Source organism: Labrus bergylta, chromosome 21 (assembly GCF_963930695.1).
Source record: "Labrus bergylta chromosome 21, fLabBer1.1, whole genome shotgun sequence".
Lineage (NCBI taxonomy): Eukaryota > Metazoa > Chordata > Actinopteri > Labriformes > Labridae > Labrus > Labrus bergylta.
This window is the reverse complement of record NC_089215.1, coordinates 18,468,417-18,488,585: the sequence shown is the minus strand read 5'-3', so window position 1 is coordinate 18,488,585 and position 20,169 is coordinate 18,468,417. Positions and strand designations below refer to the sequence as shown.

Here is a 20,169-nt window from a genome sequence, read left to right as displayed (position 1 = left end):
GAGGGTTCAGCATTTAGAGCCTAGAGCAGGTCAGAGTTGCACTAGGCCACACTGCACGTTTAATATATATATATATATATATATATATATATATTGAAAAAAAAAACAGGTAGTGCACAAATGGTAAATTGACATGAGCTTTCCATCCTGCATGATGACATTTTGGCAAAGCAACATTAAGTTAAAGTCATGCTCATTTAATTGAACTTGTTTAAGGATAATGCAGGAAAATTAAGCAATGTCCTCCCATCCTTAATCAACTTGTGTTGTCTTTGAGAAAAGTCTTTTGCATGTCATCGTTGATGTTTGGTTGACGGTCGAAAGCTTTGGTTGCATTTCAGCATCTTCTATATGTCAGTATCAGAAAGTGACACGTGCCATCACTTGAAAAGGTCAACTTTAATCCAGCTGACTCTTACCTTTACCTAAATAAATATTGGTTGAAATAAAAGTGTTTTCTTTTTCTTTTTTAGTATGCAAGTCCTTCCTAACTCTGCTTCAGCCTAGAGATTAAGTCATTTTGCAGCTTATGTGCCAAAAAGTCAGAGCTTACTGTATGTGCATCATTAAATCTGAAGCATATATACTGTGCAGACCCACCTTCACTCATAAAGGTATCCATGAGAGTGAACAAACCCAACACACACTGACTGGGATACCACATCGCACAAGCTCTGACACACTGCAGTCCTTTTACCTGCAGGCTCAGCTCTTACCCCAAGCCTGGTCTCGAGTTACCTGTTTTCCTTCGTGTGAGTGTAAAGTGTATTCATATGCTCCTAAGAGGGCCGAGATTGGAAGGAGACTGTTTTCGCAGTGATAAAAATCACTTGGCACCTAGTGAGGAGCCGGCAAACGCAGCACAGGACAGCACAGAATAGAACAGCACATCGCAGTGCAGCGCAGCAGCGCTCTGGCACGGCTTCAGTGTACACAGGCCGGAGAGGAGGACAAGCCGCACAAGGGTCTGAAGCAATATCAGGGCTCTGCTACCTAACCGCCGGGTTAATAGGTTTCATACTTTATTTTCAGAAGGGAAATGGGTAAACACTGGAAATAAATAGAAAAATATCTTTACGTAAAAAAAGACTATTCCATCAACTGCACCGGCTTCTCTTCATACATCAATTCTACATTAGTGTTGCAGATAATAAGTAATATCATTACATTGGATCGTACTTGTCTTATACCTGGACTGTATTTATGGTAAACTGCATAGAGCTGCTTTATAGAGCAATCTATTTGCTCTATTTGCTATGGCATAGTGATTAGTACACGGAGGTTGGGTCCGGGTCCAACCTGTGTTTCCTTTCCACGTTTCATTTCCCACTCTCTCTCTCCCCAATTTGTGGCCTCTACACTGTCCTACCTCCAAAATAAAAGCATAAAAAGCCCCAAAATGGGGTGCCAGTATCGCAGCGTGTAGTGCGTCTGCTCCATGTACGGAGGCTGTAGTCCTCTCAGCTGGTGGCCCGGGCTCAAATCTGACCTTTGCCTCCTTTCCTGCATGTCCCTCTCCACACTATCTCTCACTGATTCTGACTTTATCCACTGTCCTATCTATATAATAAAGGCACAAATAGCCCAAAAATATACCTTTAAGGGTCACATATTATGCAAAACACACTTTACCATGTTTTTCTGACACTAATATGTGTTCCTAGTCTGTCTACAAACCCCACAATTATGAGAAAAATTCATCCTCTCCGTCTTTTGCCGGCTCCAATTTTCAGAAAATGTGTGCTCAAACAGGCTGTTTGGAGAAATGTCCCTTTATGACATCACAAAGGGCAGTGAACCCTCCCCTGGTGGGTGACACTCCCACAGCTAAGTTTGTTTGTTTGTTCTACCATCTGAGACTGCCTTCTTATTGTAAACAATTGGGTATGGAGCTAGAAACCCTGAGCCACCCAAGCCCTTCCAAAGGGGCATGGTTAGAGAAGAGCTCATTTGCATTTAAAGCTACAGACACAGAAACAGCCTGTTCTGAGCAGGGCTGAAATAGAGGGGTTTATAGGGATGATAAAATACAGGAACAGAGTGGATTTAGAACAAGGAACTTAACAGACATGTTTTCGGGAGCTCTGACAATTTTTTAAACTGAATGAAAAGGAGGATAGTATAATAGTGTGACCTTTAAAATAATAAAAGTTAAGTGGTGAAAGTATAGAACGTCTTTATTCAGGGACTTAAAATGAAATAAAGACAGTTCTTTGAAAAAGGCTATAAGTCACATGAATACTCAAAACAGAAAAGGCCAATCAGAAAAAAGCTCCTCTTCCCTATTATTTTTCTGTATTTGTTTCTAAAAAAAAACTGAATTTTTACATTTTTTATTTTATAAGATTGCAAATTGGATGAAATGAACACAATTCTAATTAAAACTAATGTGAAGAACACACAGGTTGCCGCTTGGGTCTGCGTTGTCTGGAGCCAGCAATGATCTATTTGAAAAATAGATGTGTCCTTTTGAGTTCCAAAAAAAACAAACTCATGAGGAATTTGTAAAGAAATTAATTAATCCTTTATTTTGAATGTAGGAGTTGGTAAAACATTTTTGTAGTCAACATCTAACAAAAGATGTATTTCCCAGTTTAACACACACATGAAGACCATGTCCTCTGACAGTTATAAAAATGAACAAAAGTAAAGAAAAATAACTATCCTTTTGTAGACATTATTTACTTAGCAAGCACACAGTTGACATTAGTACTTCCACAATAGCTACATGGTGACCTCTTTTTGGGAATAGGGTTATTTTCTCTACTCTTAAACACATCAAGAGAGCTCACTCTGTGTGCCCCCACAAAAGGCATTTGTGCTATGAAACCCCCACATGGCTCTGTGTTGTCTTTTGGGAAGTTATCTAAGCTTCCTATAAGCCCATATTACCCAGACAGACGTCAAGAGGTTTTAACTCGTGTTTTTCCTTTGCATTAACACTATGTACAGAACCAAATGAGTTTATTAAAAAGTGCTAATTCCAAGCAAATATTGGTGATTGCCAAAATAAAGCTCTTTGATATGAAACAGTGCTGATATAAGGGGCTGGTGGACGCTCGGGGAATACGTCTGTATGGTATGTATGTGTGCGGAGCCACTGTTACAGGAATAGACGTTCCCAATCACTGCTCATGTGGTAAGCTGATAGCGGGCACCTTTGGCGCTGTTTGCAGAAGCTTATGGGTGTACTTGGTTTTTTAGAATCTTACGCATAAAGTTGCATGACTAATAGGCTGCACAATGCCAAGTGCAGGCTTAAGGTGAGGGATTAGCCAACACCTTTGCCCTCTTTGCACACAGACTCAGTGTGTCCTAATGGCAGCGGTAAATTAAATACTTAAGCTGGGCACACATAGGTCTCCATATCTTCACTCACAGCCACCTACATCGCCGATCTACCTGCCAAACCACACGGCTGAAAGGGCCTATGAGATAGACAGAGTGCTTACTGTACATATGGTCCCCTGCTACTCTACCGCTCACTCACCACAGTGGGCTGCTGCCCGAGGAGGGGGGTCTCTGTGACAGGGGAACAGTGTTGCATTTAGCTTGGGCGCCTTTACTGTGAAGCATTTCAAAGTTATTCAATCCCTGTTTAAAATTTGAAACAGTTTTTTATTTTCCTTTATCACTGGCTGACTGTTGTTCTGCTTCATTCTTCCTAAGAGTGTCTTCCTGTCTTTCCCCAGAGTTGCAATATTTGAATACTCAGGTGGCCCTGCAGTATCAGTTTCTTCCCGAAACTAGTTAGACACGTTCCCCTCCCCAAACTGTCCTGCTACCTGGTGAGAAAGACGTCAGCTGACATTCCTGCATTCCTTGGTGTACGACGCCGCTTTAATAATAAACCCAAGAGACAGAAATTCGATCGCTCTCAGCCTGTCTCTGTCTACTAAAACCCCATGTCTTCTCATTCTGTCTGCATCTTTGTTTTGCTCTGCCTCTTCGGTCAAATTCTAGCTTCCTCATTTACAACCCAGCATCAGCTGCCTATGCACACTGGCATCATAAGCGAGGCTAGTTTGGCATCATGATTGCACAGTGTTTACCTGGCACGCCTATCTTCAGCGGTCACGTCTGCCCACCCTCGTCACCCTTGAGTCAACACTCCCATTACTTACCAACGTCGTCCGGTCTCCGTCCAGGCCAGGCCAAGTTCCTCCCATGGCTCCCCAGAGGCGTCACTCTGGCCCTGGTATACAGCCGAGGAACAAGGCCCGGGGTCAGCAGAGGTAAAAAAGGAAGTAACTGGAGATTTTTAATTACGAGCCTCAGTGGTGCGATGAGCAGCTCAGCTCATGGCTCCAAGTTCAAGAAGGCTTAACCAACCAGGGCTTAGCTTGGTTCCTGGGTTTTACAGAGTCGGCTTTAGAGCTGCACTTGGCAATGGATTGACGTCAACAAGAATACGTTGACCTTTTTTTCCCTAAATCACAAATTGAGGTGGCTTAAAAAAGAAAAAGAGTGCTATCCTTTATAATTGAGACCTTATGGATTTACCCTAAAATACTGGTGTGGTCACTGGCTTAAATTCAGTTTGGCACACAGGAAACTGTCCCTAAAGCACCAACAAGCAATGTTTTCAGACCAGACGAAATGGGCACAAAAAATATCCTAACTGTCTCCTGTTTGCTTTGGACATCCAATGTTTTACTGCTCAATTATTTTGTGAGGACATAAAAGTGTGAACTAGCTGCTGCTATCTCAAGGACAAACAAATCTGACATTTTCTCACCTGCTTGGTACATCCTCAGTTATTTATGTATTATCTGGTAGGACTAAACTCTGAGGTTTTCTGCCACAGTGACTCAATACTCTTCCCCTCAAAGTCAGATCACTCCACAGTGCATTGTTTTATTTAGAGTATGATACTTCTGAAGTAAAAATGCCAATCGGAGGCGGTAGTAGCTCAGTCTGTAGGGACTTGGGTTTGGGCACCGGAGGGTCACCGCTTCTAATCCCATTGCGGACCAAAGTATGGAAGCTGGTCTGATAGCTGGAGAGGTGCCAGTTCAATTCCTGAGCACTGTCGGGGTGCCCTTGAGCACCCCCCCCCCTCCCCTCCACTCAATAACAGATTGTAAAATTGAATTGAAAGTTGTGCTTCTATGTAAGAACTCACAAGTGCTGTTTACATACATCATTAAAAAGACGAACTAATTGGACCTTTATTTATGCCCTATTAGACCTCTGTGAGCTTGCTTGATGTCCTTTTATAAAACCATGAGTATTAATGAGGTGTTGAAGCCCTTTTTGCTGCTTCAACAGTACACTTTTCCGTGAATGCTTTCCACAAGATTTATAAGTGCATCTGGATAAAAGGATGTCAATTCAGCCCAAGATCGTTTGGTAGATCAGCCATTGGTGTCGAATTGAGGCACCTTGCCTAATCTTCCCTCTTACTGTTGACTCTTTACAGACCAGTGGTTTTCCTCCCTACAAGTCATTATGTAACTTACTTTTTGCCAGCAAGACAGTCAAGATGGAACAGCAAATGGACTTCATCGATCTGTTGCCACAAAGGTAGAAGTGCTCAATTGGCCTTAAAGGTCTTAGCATTAAGAAGATTCTTCTTTGTTACTTTGAGGGCCAAGTGAAAAAGCCCCAGACTGTTATCACTCTGCCAAGCTATATAGTAAGCACTGTTTTCCTCCCTGGCATTAACGGTTTATCCATCGGACTGCCAAGTGGTGAAGTGTGATTCATCACTCCAACTGCTGGAGAGTCCAGTAGCAGATTGCTCTTCAACACTCCAGCTGACAACTGGCATTGTGCATGGTGATCTCAGGCTTGACAAACTCACATGTGGCAACAGTTTTCTTTCTTTCTTTATTTACATTGGTTCCACATTAGCTGTTACAGAAGTATACAACTATTCTTCCAGGGGTCCATACACCTTTAGTTGCGGAGCTCTCTGAACCATTCTAAATCAGACTTTTTATTGCAACTGTGACACACAGGCCGTCCAACAATAGCACATTTAATTTTTACATATATATCTAATTGATGTGAAATTACCTCATTGATAGAAAAACTGACAATTAGATGATGCGCATTGGTAAATGGACTTAAGCTTGTTTAGCGTCTTCTGACTACTCAAAGAGCTTTTTACATCACAGGACACACCTACCCATTCACGCCCATTCACACACTGATGGCAGAGGCTGCGATGTAAAGTGTCCATGAGTATTAACTAATCCATTCATACACATTCACCACCGAATCAGTAGGAGCAAATCAGGGTTAAGTTTATAGCCAAAAAACACATCGGATATGTGGCTGCAGGAGCTGGGGATCGAACCCCTGACCTTCTCTACCACTGATTCAAAGCCGCCCAGAACTTGATAAAGTAAAAAAAAAAGGTACTCAATTGCTCTTACAGTAGGTAAGATCTTACTCAGCTTCCAACTCAACTCAATGTCCCCTTTGATAAAATTGTTCAGCTGATAATAGCATGACCTCTCACTGCACCTCCCCCCATGTTCTCTGTTCCTTGTTGGGATCTGTGAAGGCTCCGCTAAGACATTTTGATGGCAGGAAATCAGAGTGAGCAATTTCCCAGCACCACATGTAACACTAGCGTGGTAAGGCAGTGCAGACAGGAGTCCAGTCATAGAGGGGAAAGTGGCACCGTAGCATTTTAAAGATAGAGCATAGAGGTGTGGCCTGTACGGGCACAGAAATGTGGCGCTATCCAAACAGCAGGAAGTGATCAAGCTCAGAGTTATAAGTGAAGTTAAACAGATTGGACTGGGTTGTCGTGTTTGGATGCAAAACGACTTATTGCACGATGTAAATAAACCACTTGGTGGATTAAATAATGGAGTGCCAATTCAATACCAATTTTTTTAGCAGGAAGTGAGTGGGGATATTTTCGTATTTAGCTAGGGAACACTTGTTGAAATGGCATTGTAAATACCTCACAAGCTGATCTTTTCAGGGGAGAAGAGTGCAGTTTCACAGCAGGTTTCAATAAATAAAAGACGCACGCATGAGGTCGTAATTTCTTACTCTGAAGATCACATCATTGACCTCGTAATACCTCTTTAAAAAGCCCAACCCAGGCATGAGCTCACATTTTGATGAATTTAAATCAAACCTCACATGTCAATTGTTGGTTTTAAAGGTAACACAGAGGTAAACAGTGATTCCTGACAATGGATTTGTTGCTTCCCATCTGAATGTGATTTGGACCGGGGGGCTGCACCTTCTGGAGACAATCACACAGAGCTTTGTGAGATAAACTCTGCTCAGAGAGGCTTAGTTTGGAGTTAAATGATCAGGAAGCTGCAGGAAGACTTTGACAATGTGGAAGCTCATGAGGTGATGAGACCAGATGTGGTCAATCAGGAATGGACATGATACTACAGCTGGCTTGTTTTACATGCAAACACAGCATGATACCACTGTACTCCCAATCTATGCAGGCTCACACACAGTGTACAGAAAGTAGACCTGATTCTACTGTGTTCTTATTCAAAGACACACTCACTAATGACGTAATGCTGCATTCACATTGTGTAAGTATGTGGCCGCCAGTACACCACATGTTTATTGATTTAAATCAGAAAAACATGTGAAAAGAGAAAGGATGAGGACCGGTGGCAAAGTTAACTTTTCCTTTTGGTTTTTACCATTGAATATACCTGACTGCATTAAGTCAGGATTTAATACAATGTAAAGTGAAGTGTACATAATGCTAGCTTGCATCTTAAAGGTCGCATAATGTGCAAAACACACTTTACCATGTTTTTCTAACACTAACATGTGTGCCTAGTCTGTCTACAAACCCCCCAATAATGAGGAAAGTCCCACCGCTGTCTTTTGCCTGAGCCACTGTTCAAAAAATGTGTGCTCAAACACATTTGGAGAATTTCCCTTTATGACATCACAAAGGGCAGTAACCCCTCCCCCAGGTGGGTGACACTCCCACAGCTAAGGTGTTTGTTCTGCCCTCTGAGTCTGCCTTCTCACCGTAAACATTTGGGCATGGAGTGAGAAAGCCTGAGCCACCCAAGCCCTTCCAGAGGGGCGTGGTCAGACACAGCTCATTTACATTTAAAGCTACAGACACAGAAACAGCCTGTTCTGATCAGGGCTGAAATAGAGGGGTTTATAGGTATGATCAAATACAGAATCAGAGTGGATTTACAGGGCATTCATATCTTGTCATCTATCTCCATGTAGAAAGGAACTATATAAAAAGATCTTTTGCTGCCCGATTTCAAATGTTATAGTATGATATATGATATGTATCACAGACATTCATCACCCCAAGAGATATGCAGGAAATTATTTTGTCCCTCTGCTTTTACCTGGAACAACATTATGACTTCAATGAATTTGGGATTCATTTGTATGTCACTTAACTTCCTACCATTTCAAAGTGGTCTGTTTATCTGGACGGCTGTGGTTAAGAGCAGGATGGAGGTTTCAGTGGACGGACGCAGCTGAAGAGCCAGTAAAAGTAGCCTGATATCATCACCATTTAATGAAGTCAATCTCTGTTTCAGTGCAGGAAGTCAAAATTTTTTCTACAAAACTAAGTGAGAGAGAGACTATAGCAACATGCCGTCATTTAAATTAAAGGAAGCAGGCTGGTTACTTTTCCAGTCGTGATTATATCTGATCAGACAATAATTATGAAGTCAGATTTTCATGGTCTTTTTTACAGTGTTGTGGACTGTTATTGACATCCTCGCTCCTTCAGTTCCACTTGATCAGCCAGATTGAACAAAGATGTTACCTTTGATTGGTATGTGTGGGTCATGACATGTCTGGAAGTCAGTAGAGTTAGAAGTGTCAGTAAGGGGGGTGTGTGAAAAGTGTTTTCTCCATGTGTTGGATGGAAAAGGAAGACGACATAACCAAACAAGGCACATACAGAAAGTCTCTCTGTGCAGACTAAGGTGGCACCTTTTAGAGTGACTGTGAGCATTGGGCCCAAGTGCTCTCAGGCAGGCTGATTGGACAGACACGCCCACTTATTACAGACACGCCTACTAATTGCATATACCTGCAACACAGGAGACGAGAAGGTACAACCTATAGGGCTGTCTCAGTGTGGATTAACATCTAAAATTACATTTGTCTGTGCATATTTAATTGATTTCTAATTTACCATATTTCTATGTTATGTTTGATAAATAATTTTAATTCTGAAAATAAAAACGGTCATGCTCATTTTCCCCAAGAGTTGTGAATGTTTTCTCACGCTGTAAAGCCCCCAGAGGTGGGACTCGAAACTGGGCCTGCCCACTTGGCCTCAGGAGCCCCTTCTTCATCTCTCTTAACATTTACATGATTTGAAACTTTGATCACTTGATGTTTGCTTAAAGATTGTTCTGGATTGTTTGAAGCGTAACTTTTTTTTTCAAAGTGTGGAACGTGTGTTGATCAGTGCTCAACATTTTGTGCTGACACTTTGTCATCCAGGTCTACTTCGTGAATTAGATTCAGATTGAATGGAATATGTGTATGAGTACTTTCTAATGAAAGGGAATCTGGGAATTCAGGTATGCATGCATGGAAATGTCTTTTAGCTGAATCATCAGGAAATAGCATATTCAGTTTTTTTACATGTTTTTATGTTGCACTTTTTGATTGAATGATCTCTTCTAGCTTGTGAATTAACATGGGCATGCAGCGAAAAACTGAATTTGCCAAAAGCCCTTATGAGGTCACCAAATCATTGCACACTGCTGGACATCAACTCCCATCAGCCACTACTGTACAGACAAAGAGGAAACAGCATTGTTGGCTTAGAAACAAGTAGAACTGTTACAGAAGAAGACAAAAAAAGAAATGTCTGGGCAAATGATTTTAGATGTCTGCCCTCCCTCACCACTCCATCCCGCCTCCAGCACAATTCAATAAGCTGTAAAAATGTGCTGCGTTATGGTTGGATGTCCTCCGGCGCTCAGAGTAACGTTTCGCTGTGTCAGAGCTTTTCCCCTCAGTCTCAGCTCCGATCGTGGGTGCTGCTCTCAGTCCAGGGAAGGAAGGGAAGAGAGAGGGAGTTTTCCAGCGGCACGAGCCACCCGCTGACAACTGCCATTCTTTCCCTCAAAAACCACTCCTCACACACACACACACACACACACACACACACACACACCTCACACACGTCCTCCCTCGCCTAAACCCAAACAACTGCTCAGCATTAAGGTGTGGATCTGTCATTAGTTAGCCCGGCCTGCTGGGTGAGACCATTGTTATTGTTAAAGCGTTGGCTGTTTGCACAAGCCATATCTACGGAGGGAAATGGTACTCCTCTGCGGCTTTTTCGACTCAGCCCAAGTGGATTGGGTTTCCTCTCGCTTTTCCGACCCCTCTTACAATGTGGTAGGATCCGCTAATGCACATTTTTTTAATCAGCAACTACACTCAGGTTGTTGGAAAATATGTCAAGGGGCAAGAGGGATGGCTCTGTTTTTAGGATGCAGTCAGAGGAGAGGTGTTGAGCTTTTGGATGAGATGGATCTCGGATGATGTTCAGGTCAGGATTTGTCTTCGATAATGTCATTTGAAAGGAACAGAATTAGGAACTAAAATCTCAAAATCTTGAATAGAAGAACTGCGTCACACATTAAGGCTGGAGTTGGACAGTGATGGATAGTCATTGGTGAAATCCTCCTCAAGAGTTTCCTGGGTCTTCTCTAAGTGTTGTTTAAACAGCACGAGGAGCAGAATGACGTTGGGTCAACAGACACCCGCTGCCCAGACGCTCACATCAGAGAGGGACAGACAAACACTCACTCACGGCAGCTATTAATCACGCTGAGTGTTCTAAGAATGTCACATTACACCTAACTGAGGGCTAAAAGCGGCAAAGGGATGAGACGCTTCTGTCAGATATTTGCTGAGGTATCCTCTCCTGATCTCTGTGCTGTCATTCCCAAACTTTCGTCTCTAATTCAAAAAAGATTACATTTATTAAATTCAGAAATACAAAAGCTTTATTTTGATGACTGTTCCTTGATTCCAGGCCCTCATCAGACGCAATTGTGACTGTTGTGATTAAAAAAAAATCTAATTTCCATCTTGCAGAAGCTTGGTCAGTTGCTCTATTCTGCAAACTGAGATGCTCTATACCTCTAGCATCAAAGTTCAGCAATCATGTTAGCAGTAAGAGACGCAACTTTCACTGTCAAGATGAAGCTCGGATAGATAGACTGTTATTGTCCCAGTGGGACGTATGCCTTGGATTACACCGCACTCACACACACAAAAAAATAAAAACATGCATACGTCCATTTATATCATCAGATCGTTTCTCACAAAGAACAGCGTCATTTCATAAGTGATTACAAAACTGCACAAGCACAGCTGTAGAGCTTGCTGAGAAGAAAGAAATCTGAGTTCTGCTGAAGAAAAATGACCATTGCACAACTTGTCAGTCAACAATCCAAAATCTAACTTAGAAAAAAAAAAAAGATGAGAAGAAACCATCTGGAAGCTTTGGCAAAGCTAAGACATCACTTACGCCTTAATAAAATGATTATTAAAATGAATTTGGGTAATTTAAAACAAGATTCACCATGTTTATATGGTGCTCTGGCTCAGTTGGTAGAGTCGGCCATCTCTAAACCAGGAGATCAGGGGTTCGATCCCCAGCTCCTGCAGCAGCATGTCCTGTGTGTCCTTGGGTAAAACACTTACCCAACACCCCAAGTTGCTCCTGCTGCTTTGTCAGTGGTGTATGAATGGTATTTACATAGCAGCCTCTACCATCAGTGTGTGAATGTAAATGTGTGACCTTCAGTGTAAAAGCACTTTGAGTCATCAGAAGACTAGAAAAGCGCTACACAAGCTAATGTCCATTTAGCATTTACATGTCAATAAGCAGCTTAAAATACACAGCAAAAGTAGCTTTATAAGGTTTTTGAAATGGTTGGACTTCAAAGCGGCAGTGAGAGAAACAATCTCTCAATTTCAGAATGGCAGGATATTGTTATTTTGGAGTGTTTTTTTCTCTGTCTGTCTGAACAATACATGTATCACAGAGCATGTTTAACACTTTACATAGTCTGCTATTTCTGCCAAGAACTGTTCACTTGGCTGTGGCCATTAATCAGGAAATAAAAGCAAATTAATAAAATTATCAAAGCCTGTTAGAAATGGCAAATATTTCAGAACCACTGACCCATATTAGTCACCGTTATGTAGCTGTGATGCTCTGAAATGCAAAAGCAGTTCTGATGGAAGCCGAGTTTAGCAGTTTACTCCCAATGTTTGCACAGATTTTTTTTTGACGCTGTAGCTCCAAGTCAAGATGAGAACTTTCCCAAGACCGCGCCCTGCCTGCCCTGTGCTGCGTCCTGCCAGCTTCTGGCCATCACCTTGTCACCTCAAAGACCACATAATAGACTTACACATTTATCCATTCAAAACCACCGACAGATCCGTCTGTGTCGTAAGACAAAATCTGAAACTTGCTCAAGGGAGTCAGTTTGAGAAAGTCGCAGATATTACATTCAAATTGACTCGAGAAGGTTCAGCCCTGTAAATGAATTATCTTCAAAAGTTGTTTTATGAATAATGTTTTGAGTTTCTCCAGTGACATGTGGAGGAGGAGGGATGTTATCAGGTGTGCTCTACCATATGTTGATCTCAGGCATGGGGATTTTGCTTTTTTTTTTTTTTTTACTGTTATGACAAGATGTCACGTGGGAGTGGAGGTTGAATGTGCTGTCACAACTTGTGTGTGTGTGTGTGTGTGTGTGTGTTGACATGCAAGTTTGGAGTACGATGTAATAGCTAGTCTTCATTCCTGAAGTAGATTGAAAGTTCTTCCAGTAAGTAGCTTATTTTTTTTTCTTCTTATCACTGCCACGTTCTCTTCTGCTTCTTTTATCTACAATTCTCTCCGACTCTTTATTTACTGTTCTTGTTTTTTTCCCCCTCTGTCTTTCCACTTCACCACCTTGTCCGCCTGCTGCCAACATCTATTAGCCACATCTACTCCGTCAATAACAACACCATGTTTTCCAGCCCTCCTCCTCCCCCAGCAGTGAGTCAATGCATTCACGCCTCTGTAGCTTTACAAGCAAACACGTTTGCGCTCTGGTCGCCTTGTGTAGCGGCACGCAGCACACACGCGACCGCAGCGACGTCCCACCAGCTATTAACACGGAGCCAAACTGCTCCCCTCCTATTTGTGTTCAAAGTGGGTATTTTAAATAAGCATGTCTCGGGTAAATAAACCGGCCGAGAACGAAGGAGTCAGTGATGTTAGGCTTTAGTGTTTTGAAACCACAGGCCCTAATTGGTCAGGGAGAGAAAGAATCACTGAGCGTTTTTTAGAGTTGGAGCAGCTTGACTTAATGCAAACAAGCAACATTACAGCATTCAGAGACAGATACAAGGAGAGGAAGAAAAAAACGTTTTGTAGCCCATGTGTGTTCAAAAAAAGACTGTGGGTGTCTGTCTGTGCAGCTAAGCGAGCCGCAGCAGCAGCAGCACAGCGAAAAATTAGCCGGAGCGGACATCTGTGAGCTATTAAAACAGCTTCAGGTAGCACATGTTGTCCACATTAGCTTGAACTGAGATTTACATTTCCACATCTCCACAAAGCATAATAAACAATCAAAGGGGGGCGTGTGCTGGAAGGTTACCATCAGTGATCATGGCAGAGCAACTTCAGATTACTCTGATTGGAGAGTCGCAGTGTGTGTGGATGGAGAGGGGAAACAAAGTGAGTGTGTGTTTGTAATCTGTGAGAATATCTGAATACTGATAACACACTTATTGGTCGTGAACAGCAAATGTACTTAAGTACATTTTGAGGTGATTCTACTTGACCTGCAACTTTTTGCTTCTAATACATTTTGAAGGAAATATTGTAGTTTTCTACACACATGCTGTTCATCACTTACATGTAACACTAAATCGGATATTGTCACAAATTTAAAATACCTTACAGTTTGAAGAGCAGTTTAAATGAGCTCTTCCATTACCAGCTACAACCGATGTTGTAATTGGAGCCTGACCAATATGTTTTTTTTTGGGGCCGATACCGATGTTGGGGGGAGAAAAAAAAAATCAGATACCGATTTATCGGCCGATATCTTTCTTAGGTCTTTGTTTGATCTGTAGCGATAGATGGATTTAGATACTCTTACTTGCTTTGATCCCCCAAATTCAGTTGTCAAACACTTGTGGAAAAGATATACACTGGAAAGTAACTGCACATGTACGTGCATCATGCTTGACACTCTTTAGAGTTTTAGTGTTTTTTGTAATCCATATTGCACACCCTTGAGACAACCACAAAGAGAAAGATAGTTTTATACAACAACACTCAAATGAAATGCTATCTGACTAGTGAATAAATCTAGTAATATCGCCGCGTGTGTGATGAAATTAGCCGATACCGATAATCACCAGATATGCTGATATCGGCGGATATTATCGGCTGGCTGATTAATCAGTTGGACTCTAGTTGTAATATGACGACCTGTAAGAATGAAACGAGTTCTTTCAAACAATGACTACCTTACCAGTATATAACACCAGTATCTATACAGTTTGTGTTTATGTAGAAAGCACATTTGTATTTTTTCTTATTAGGATCTGAGAGCAGCAGAGAATATTATGGTTTCAGTCGTTTTTTTATGAAGTACTTCATCATATTAATGGCTGTTATTTATTTGAGTCTGTTTTAACAGTCTCTTTTGTCTGCTGGTTTGGGTCTTTTCATTTGAAAAATATTGGAACAAAAGCTAAGAATGTGTTGTAAACTTGCTAACACTGGTTTTTATGAACTTGCCCTCTCGCCAGTGAGCTAAAAAATAAAATAAAAATAAGGAGGATCCAGAGGGACTGCCCTCACCGCCTTTATAAACAGCTCAAGCTGCTGTCACATTGTTGCAGATACACTCTGCCGAGGAGCAGGACAAACAGATTTAAAAATGAATTTGACCCTGGTACCATAGGTCTCCTCACAGCATCATTTCACTTTAGTATATTCACTGCTGGCTGTAAAGCAAATTGCACCTCAGGGGATAATTAAGTTGACCTTCAATTTGACCTTATTTACTTTATCTTTTATCAGTATCTCTATTTTTAAATGAACACTTTTCCGTTTGATTTTTTTTGTATTTATCACCATGATTATTTATTCATCATTATTTTTAAAATCTTATTTTTATTATTTTACATTCATAAATTAATTAAATCTTAACATTGTCTTTTTTTTATTTCACTACAATTTTAAAGGTTTCTTGTGTTTATTATCTTATTGCTTTTAACGTGTCGTCTTTTGTAACTTTTTCCATCCATCTTTATTTTATTGTTATTTTATTTCATTCTTATCGGAGTACATTCGTCTTTCAATGATTTTTACAAACTTCTTTTTCATCAATCACTTTTTTCTGCACTTTGAACTGCAGATTAATTTGTCTAAAAGGTGCTGTATAAATAACATTTTGTTTGATTGATTATTGATTATTCATAATGCAGGACTTTTCCTTGTAATTGAGTTTTTTTTACATGTTGCATTCCTGCTTTAACTCAAGTGAATCATACTCCTTCACAACCAGCTCACTATTCTTGTTCTTGTGATGGTAAAAGTTTGAAATGTTCCGATAGCGGACTTGATGTTGACATGTGTTGGAAGTTAGATTTTAATATCTAGTCCAAAGGGAAATACACAGTCAAGAACAAAATTGTGAAACACTTCTTAAATAATCTCAAATTAATTAGGAACATTCGGTGAAAAAGGTTATTGTGTAAGTTGATCGCTCAGCACATCTTACAACAATCTCGAGCAGGTTATTTCTCTGCAGTCAGAGATGAAGGGAGATGAGTGATACAAATCAGAAGCCAATGTTTGACAGCAACTGTAACACTGCAGCAGTCCTGTGGAACTCTCCTCCTCCTCCTCCTGATCCCAGCGAGGGGAGAGAGGGAGTTTACCGAGTTCCTAGACTGCTGTCTCCCCCTATTGACCTTATAATGGAACAAAAGTTAGAGACCAAGTTTTTAGAAAGAATAAGGTCACGTTATTCACAGTAGAAATATAACTTTTGCAAAGCTGTTAAGGATGTTAAATGTCATAAATTGAACCGTTTTATAGAAAATACTTCTTGTGGACTGCGGGTCTTATTTTGAAAATGTTTTTTTTTTAACGCATTATCCGTCAATGATTATTTTCTTGATCAAATTATCCCTCACTTTGGTAAAGTTAAAAAAAAAAGATGCCTGACAAAAAAAAAAGTCCAGAACAGCTTCATCCCTTTCAGCATCTTTACCTATCTGTTGGAAAATCCAGTCGAATTAAACAGCATATATTCTGGCTTGTGACCAATGTGTGTATGTTTTGCGTTCATGTGTCTGTGTGTGTTGTTCTGTGCTGGTTTAGAGGTGGAAAAAATGGGATCGAATTCCTTCACTTTGGCGTCACTCGGGGTCGTCCAATCAGGTTCGGGCTTTCCTGTGCGGCATGGAAACGTTGTTATAAAGTCCGCATGCACGGAGTTTTGCAGTTCAAAGCACTCGCGCGTTCTGGGGATTGTACTTGAAGACTCAAAAGGAGCACTTTACCGTTTCACCCTGCAGCGTTGAAAGAAAGACTTCAACCATCTGACTTCTTTTTTTTTTTTGGTCCTTTCGAGAGCGGATCCCGCTTGCAGAAAACAGACATTCAAGGACTCTTTCATTGGCTCGTGCGTAAAGACACTTGCTCTCCCAATCTGTTTTACGCACAGGAGCTTGAAAAAAATCCGCTTTTTTGAAAAACTTGCATCAAACTCATCCTGGCAACTTAAAGTTAATTTAGAGGCTTTTACTCTCGCGGGAAAGCAGACATTACCCACCCGTTTCACGCGTAATTTGGCACCAAACGGTTGTTCGTATGAATCTCCTCGACCCTTACCTGAAGATGACGGAGGAACAAGACAAGTGTCTCTCTGATGCCCCGAGCCCGAGCATGTCCGAGGACTCCGCGGGCTCCCCGTGCCCGTCCGGCTCGGGCTCGGACACCGAGAACACCCGGCCGTCGGAGAACGGGCTGCTCAGAGCGGACGGAGAATTCAAGAAGGACGAGGAAGATAAGTTCCCCGCTTGCATCCGCGAGGCTGTGTCCCAGGTGCTCAAAGGTTACGACTGGACCCTCGTCCCTATGCCAGTGCGCGTTAACGGATCCTCTAAGAACAAGCCTCACGTTAAGAGACCGATGAATGCGTTCATGGTGTGGGCTCAGGCTGCGCGGAGGAAGCTGGCGGATCAATACCCACACCTGCATAACGCGGAGCTCAGCAAAACTCTGGGGAAACTTTGGAGGTAAGCGTGAAAACCAAACCTTTACGCACTGATTAGCTTTTGATTATTTATCTGCATGTATTTATTACTTCACTCATTTTGACATGTTTACAATTTGTTGTAGCCTACTTTTCATTTGTAAAGCTGCACGAAGATTAAATATTAAGATGAACTATTTTTTGTCTAAAGTTAGAATATGTACAGTCGTGCACAATTAACAGTGTAGTAATGCATTCTTCCTTCTTACGCACAGACTTCTCAATGAAGGAGAGAAGCGACCGTTTGTGGAGGAGGCTGAGCGGCTCCGCGTGCAGCACAAGAAGGATCACCCTGACTATAAATACCAGCCCAGGCGGAGGAAGGCGGTGAAAAACGGACAGAGCGAGTCGGAGGACGGCAGCGAGCAGACCCACATTTCCCCCAATGCCATCTTCAAAGCCCTTCAGCAGGCGGACTCTCCCGCCTCCAGCATGGGAGAGGTGCACTCTCCTAGCGAGCACTCAGGTGAGCTGAAGCAAAGTTGTTTTTATTGACCTCTGTGCTTGCTAAAGAAGTCCCCTTTTCACTAAAGATCACTAAAATTATCTCAGCAAAAGTTTGCTCAGACAGAACATCGCTTGATAGTAAATAGGAAAACAATGTATATAGTATGAAATCTAATCTTCATTTTCTCAATCTTCCAGGCTCCCAGGGGCCCCCTACTCCTCCCACTACCCCAAAGACTGATGTCAGCTCAGGCAAGATGGACCTTAAGCGGGAAGGTGGCCTTCGCTCTCTGCCCGACGGCCCCGGCGGGCGTCAGCTGAACATCGACTTCCGTGATGTTGACATCGGGGAGCTGAGCAGTGATGTCATATCCCACATTGAAACCTTTGACGTCAACGAGTTTGACCAGTACCTGCCGCCTAACGGCCACCCTGGCTCCGCAGCTGGTCCGGGCAACACCACGCCCGTCAGCTACACCGCCAGCTACAGCATCAGCAGCGGCGCCCCGGTGAGCCCGCAGGCGGGAGGCATCGCAGCCTGGATGGCTAAAAGCCAGAACCAGCAGGGGCAGCAGCAGCTCACCCTGACCACCCTGGGCAGCGGCGGCAGCAGCAGCAGCTCAGAGGCGGCTCAGGCCCAGCACAGGACCCAGATCAAGACAGAGCAGCTGAGCCCCAGTCACTACAGCGAGCAGCAGGGCTCCCCGCAGCACGTCGCCTTCAGCCCCTTCAACCTGCAGCACTACAGCCCCTCCTCCTCCTACCCCGTCATCTCCAGGGCGCAGCAGTACGACTACTCCGACCACCAGGTGGGGAGCACCGCCGCCGCCTCCTATTACAGCCACGCAGGGGCGGGGGCGGGGCAAGGCTCTGGGCTCTTCTCGACTTTCAGCTACAGCCAGAGGCCCATGTACACGCCCATTGCCGACAACTCGGGGGTGCCCTCCATCCCCCAGAGCAGCCCGCAGCACTGGGAGCAGGCTCCGGTTTACACCCAGCTCACGAGACCCTGAGCTGCCCTGCAGACTGAGAGACTCACAAACACAATGCGATGTACAGCTGCACACATTAACATACACACATTCTCCAAAACACTTTACTCCAGGGAGAGCTCTGCCTCCAGAGCGACTCCCTGAATCAGACACTTGAAATGGAAGAAAGGGAGAGCTGGACTTGTGATTGGCTCACGCCGTGCCTTGCTATTGTATCTTGATAGAAACTATATATATTTTTAGAGAGATGAAGAAACCTAGGAAAATCCTCTGTGAGGACTTATTGATTGTTGATATTTCAGTAGGTACTGTGTATGTTTCTTTTTGTGTGTGTTTTTTTTTTTCTTTATACGCTGGCAGTTTGTAACCCACACGGGTGGGATTGGGTGGGTTCAGGTCATTATTTGTACCTATAAACATTACACAAAAAAGCTTTATATTTGAAACCAATCAGCACCTAACGTCCCACAGTTGTGCAGAATGTGTTTCTCTTTAAGACTGAACTTTCCTTTTTTTTTTGTTGCTTCTCCTTTTCGTTGCCATTCAACAAGTATGGTTTGTGTTTCAGCTGTTTATTTGTTTTCACGACTTATGTGTCATGATCATTGAAAAGCTGTTAGGCAATACAGAGCAAGAGGGGGGAAAGTGTGTTTCACAATTCTGTGTTGACAGAAGACGGGGGAGGGGGGATTGGAGCCCTTTTTCACCATCCGTGCCTTGTATTTAAAAAAAAAAAAAATTTCTCAACTCTTTTAAATGTGCGTATGCGTGTGTGAGATTGCAAGTGTGCCGCAGCTGAGATTACACTTACCGTCCAACAGTGCATGTTTGACAGCTCCAGGAAGTCACCTTTGACCCCTTTGGGTGTCCTCCCCCCCCCCCCCCCCCCCATGCCCAGCAGTCTCCCACCACGCTGGTGTCCAATATATATTCCCATTACCCCCCTTTTCCCCTTTCAGTTGAAAACTTTATTTATTTATTAGCCTTAATTTTATTTCAAAGTAATTATTTTGCATACTAATCTTATAACTAATTAATTGTGTTCTTTTGCAATGTAGACAGCATATTTTTCCCCTCTTTTTTTTCAAATTTGGATTTTTTCATCCCAGGGGGTACTTAGAAAAAAAAAAATGGTACACGCTGTAATCGTCTTTTTTGGGGTTTTATTTATCTTATGTAAATGTTTATTTGAAGTATGTATTTGCCTTTCTCTGAGGATGGAAGGAGACTATCTAACTAAATGTGTATGGATTATTTGATATTTGTGAATATGCTTTGACTTGGACTTTAAATTACGGCTGAAAGAACTGGAATTTTTCTTATCTCAGTTACAGTACAAGGTTTTTGTTTTTTTGACAGTTTTTCTGTTTGTGAGCGCACAAAGAGGCACCGTCCATCTTTACCGCTCAACAAAACTCTGTTCCTTT

The 20,169-nt window shown here is 42.4% G+C and overlaps 1 protein-coding gene across 1 annotated transcript; it reads left to right on the top strand.

Moving 5' to 3' along the window:
* The first annotated feature begins 16,488 nt into the window (after window positions 1-16,488).
* Window positions 16,489-19,915, top strand: LOC109994831 (transcription factor Sox-9-A). The gene is made up of 3 exons (XM_020648322.3): window positions 16,489-17,286; window positions 17,519-17,769; window positions 17,949-19,915. The coding sequence occupies exons 1-3, from the start codon at window positions 16,859-16,861 to the stop codon at window positions 18,761-18,763; spliced, it is 1,494 nt and encodes a 497-aa protein (XP_020503978.1). The 5' UTR covers window positions 16,489-16,858; the 3' UTR covers window positions 18,764-19,915.
* The last annotated feature ends 254 nt before the right edge of the window (window positions 19,916-20,169 follow it).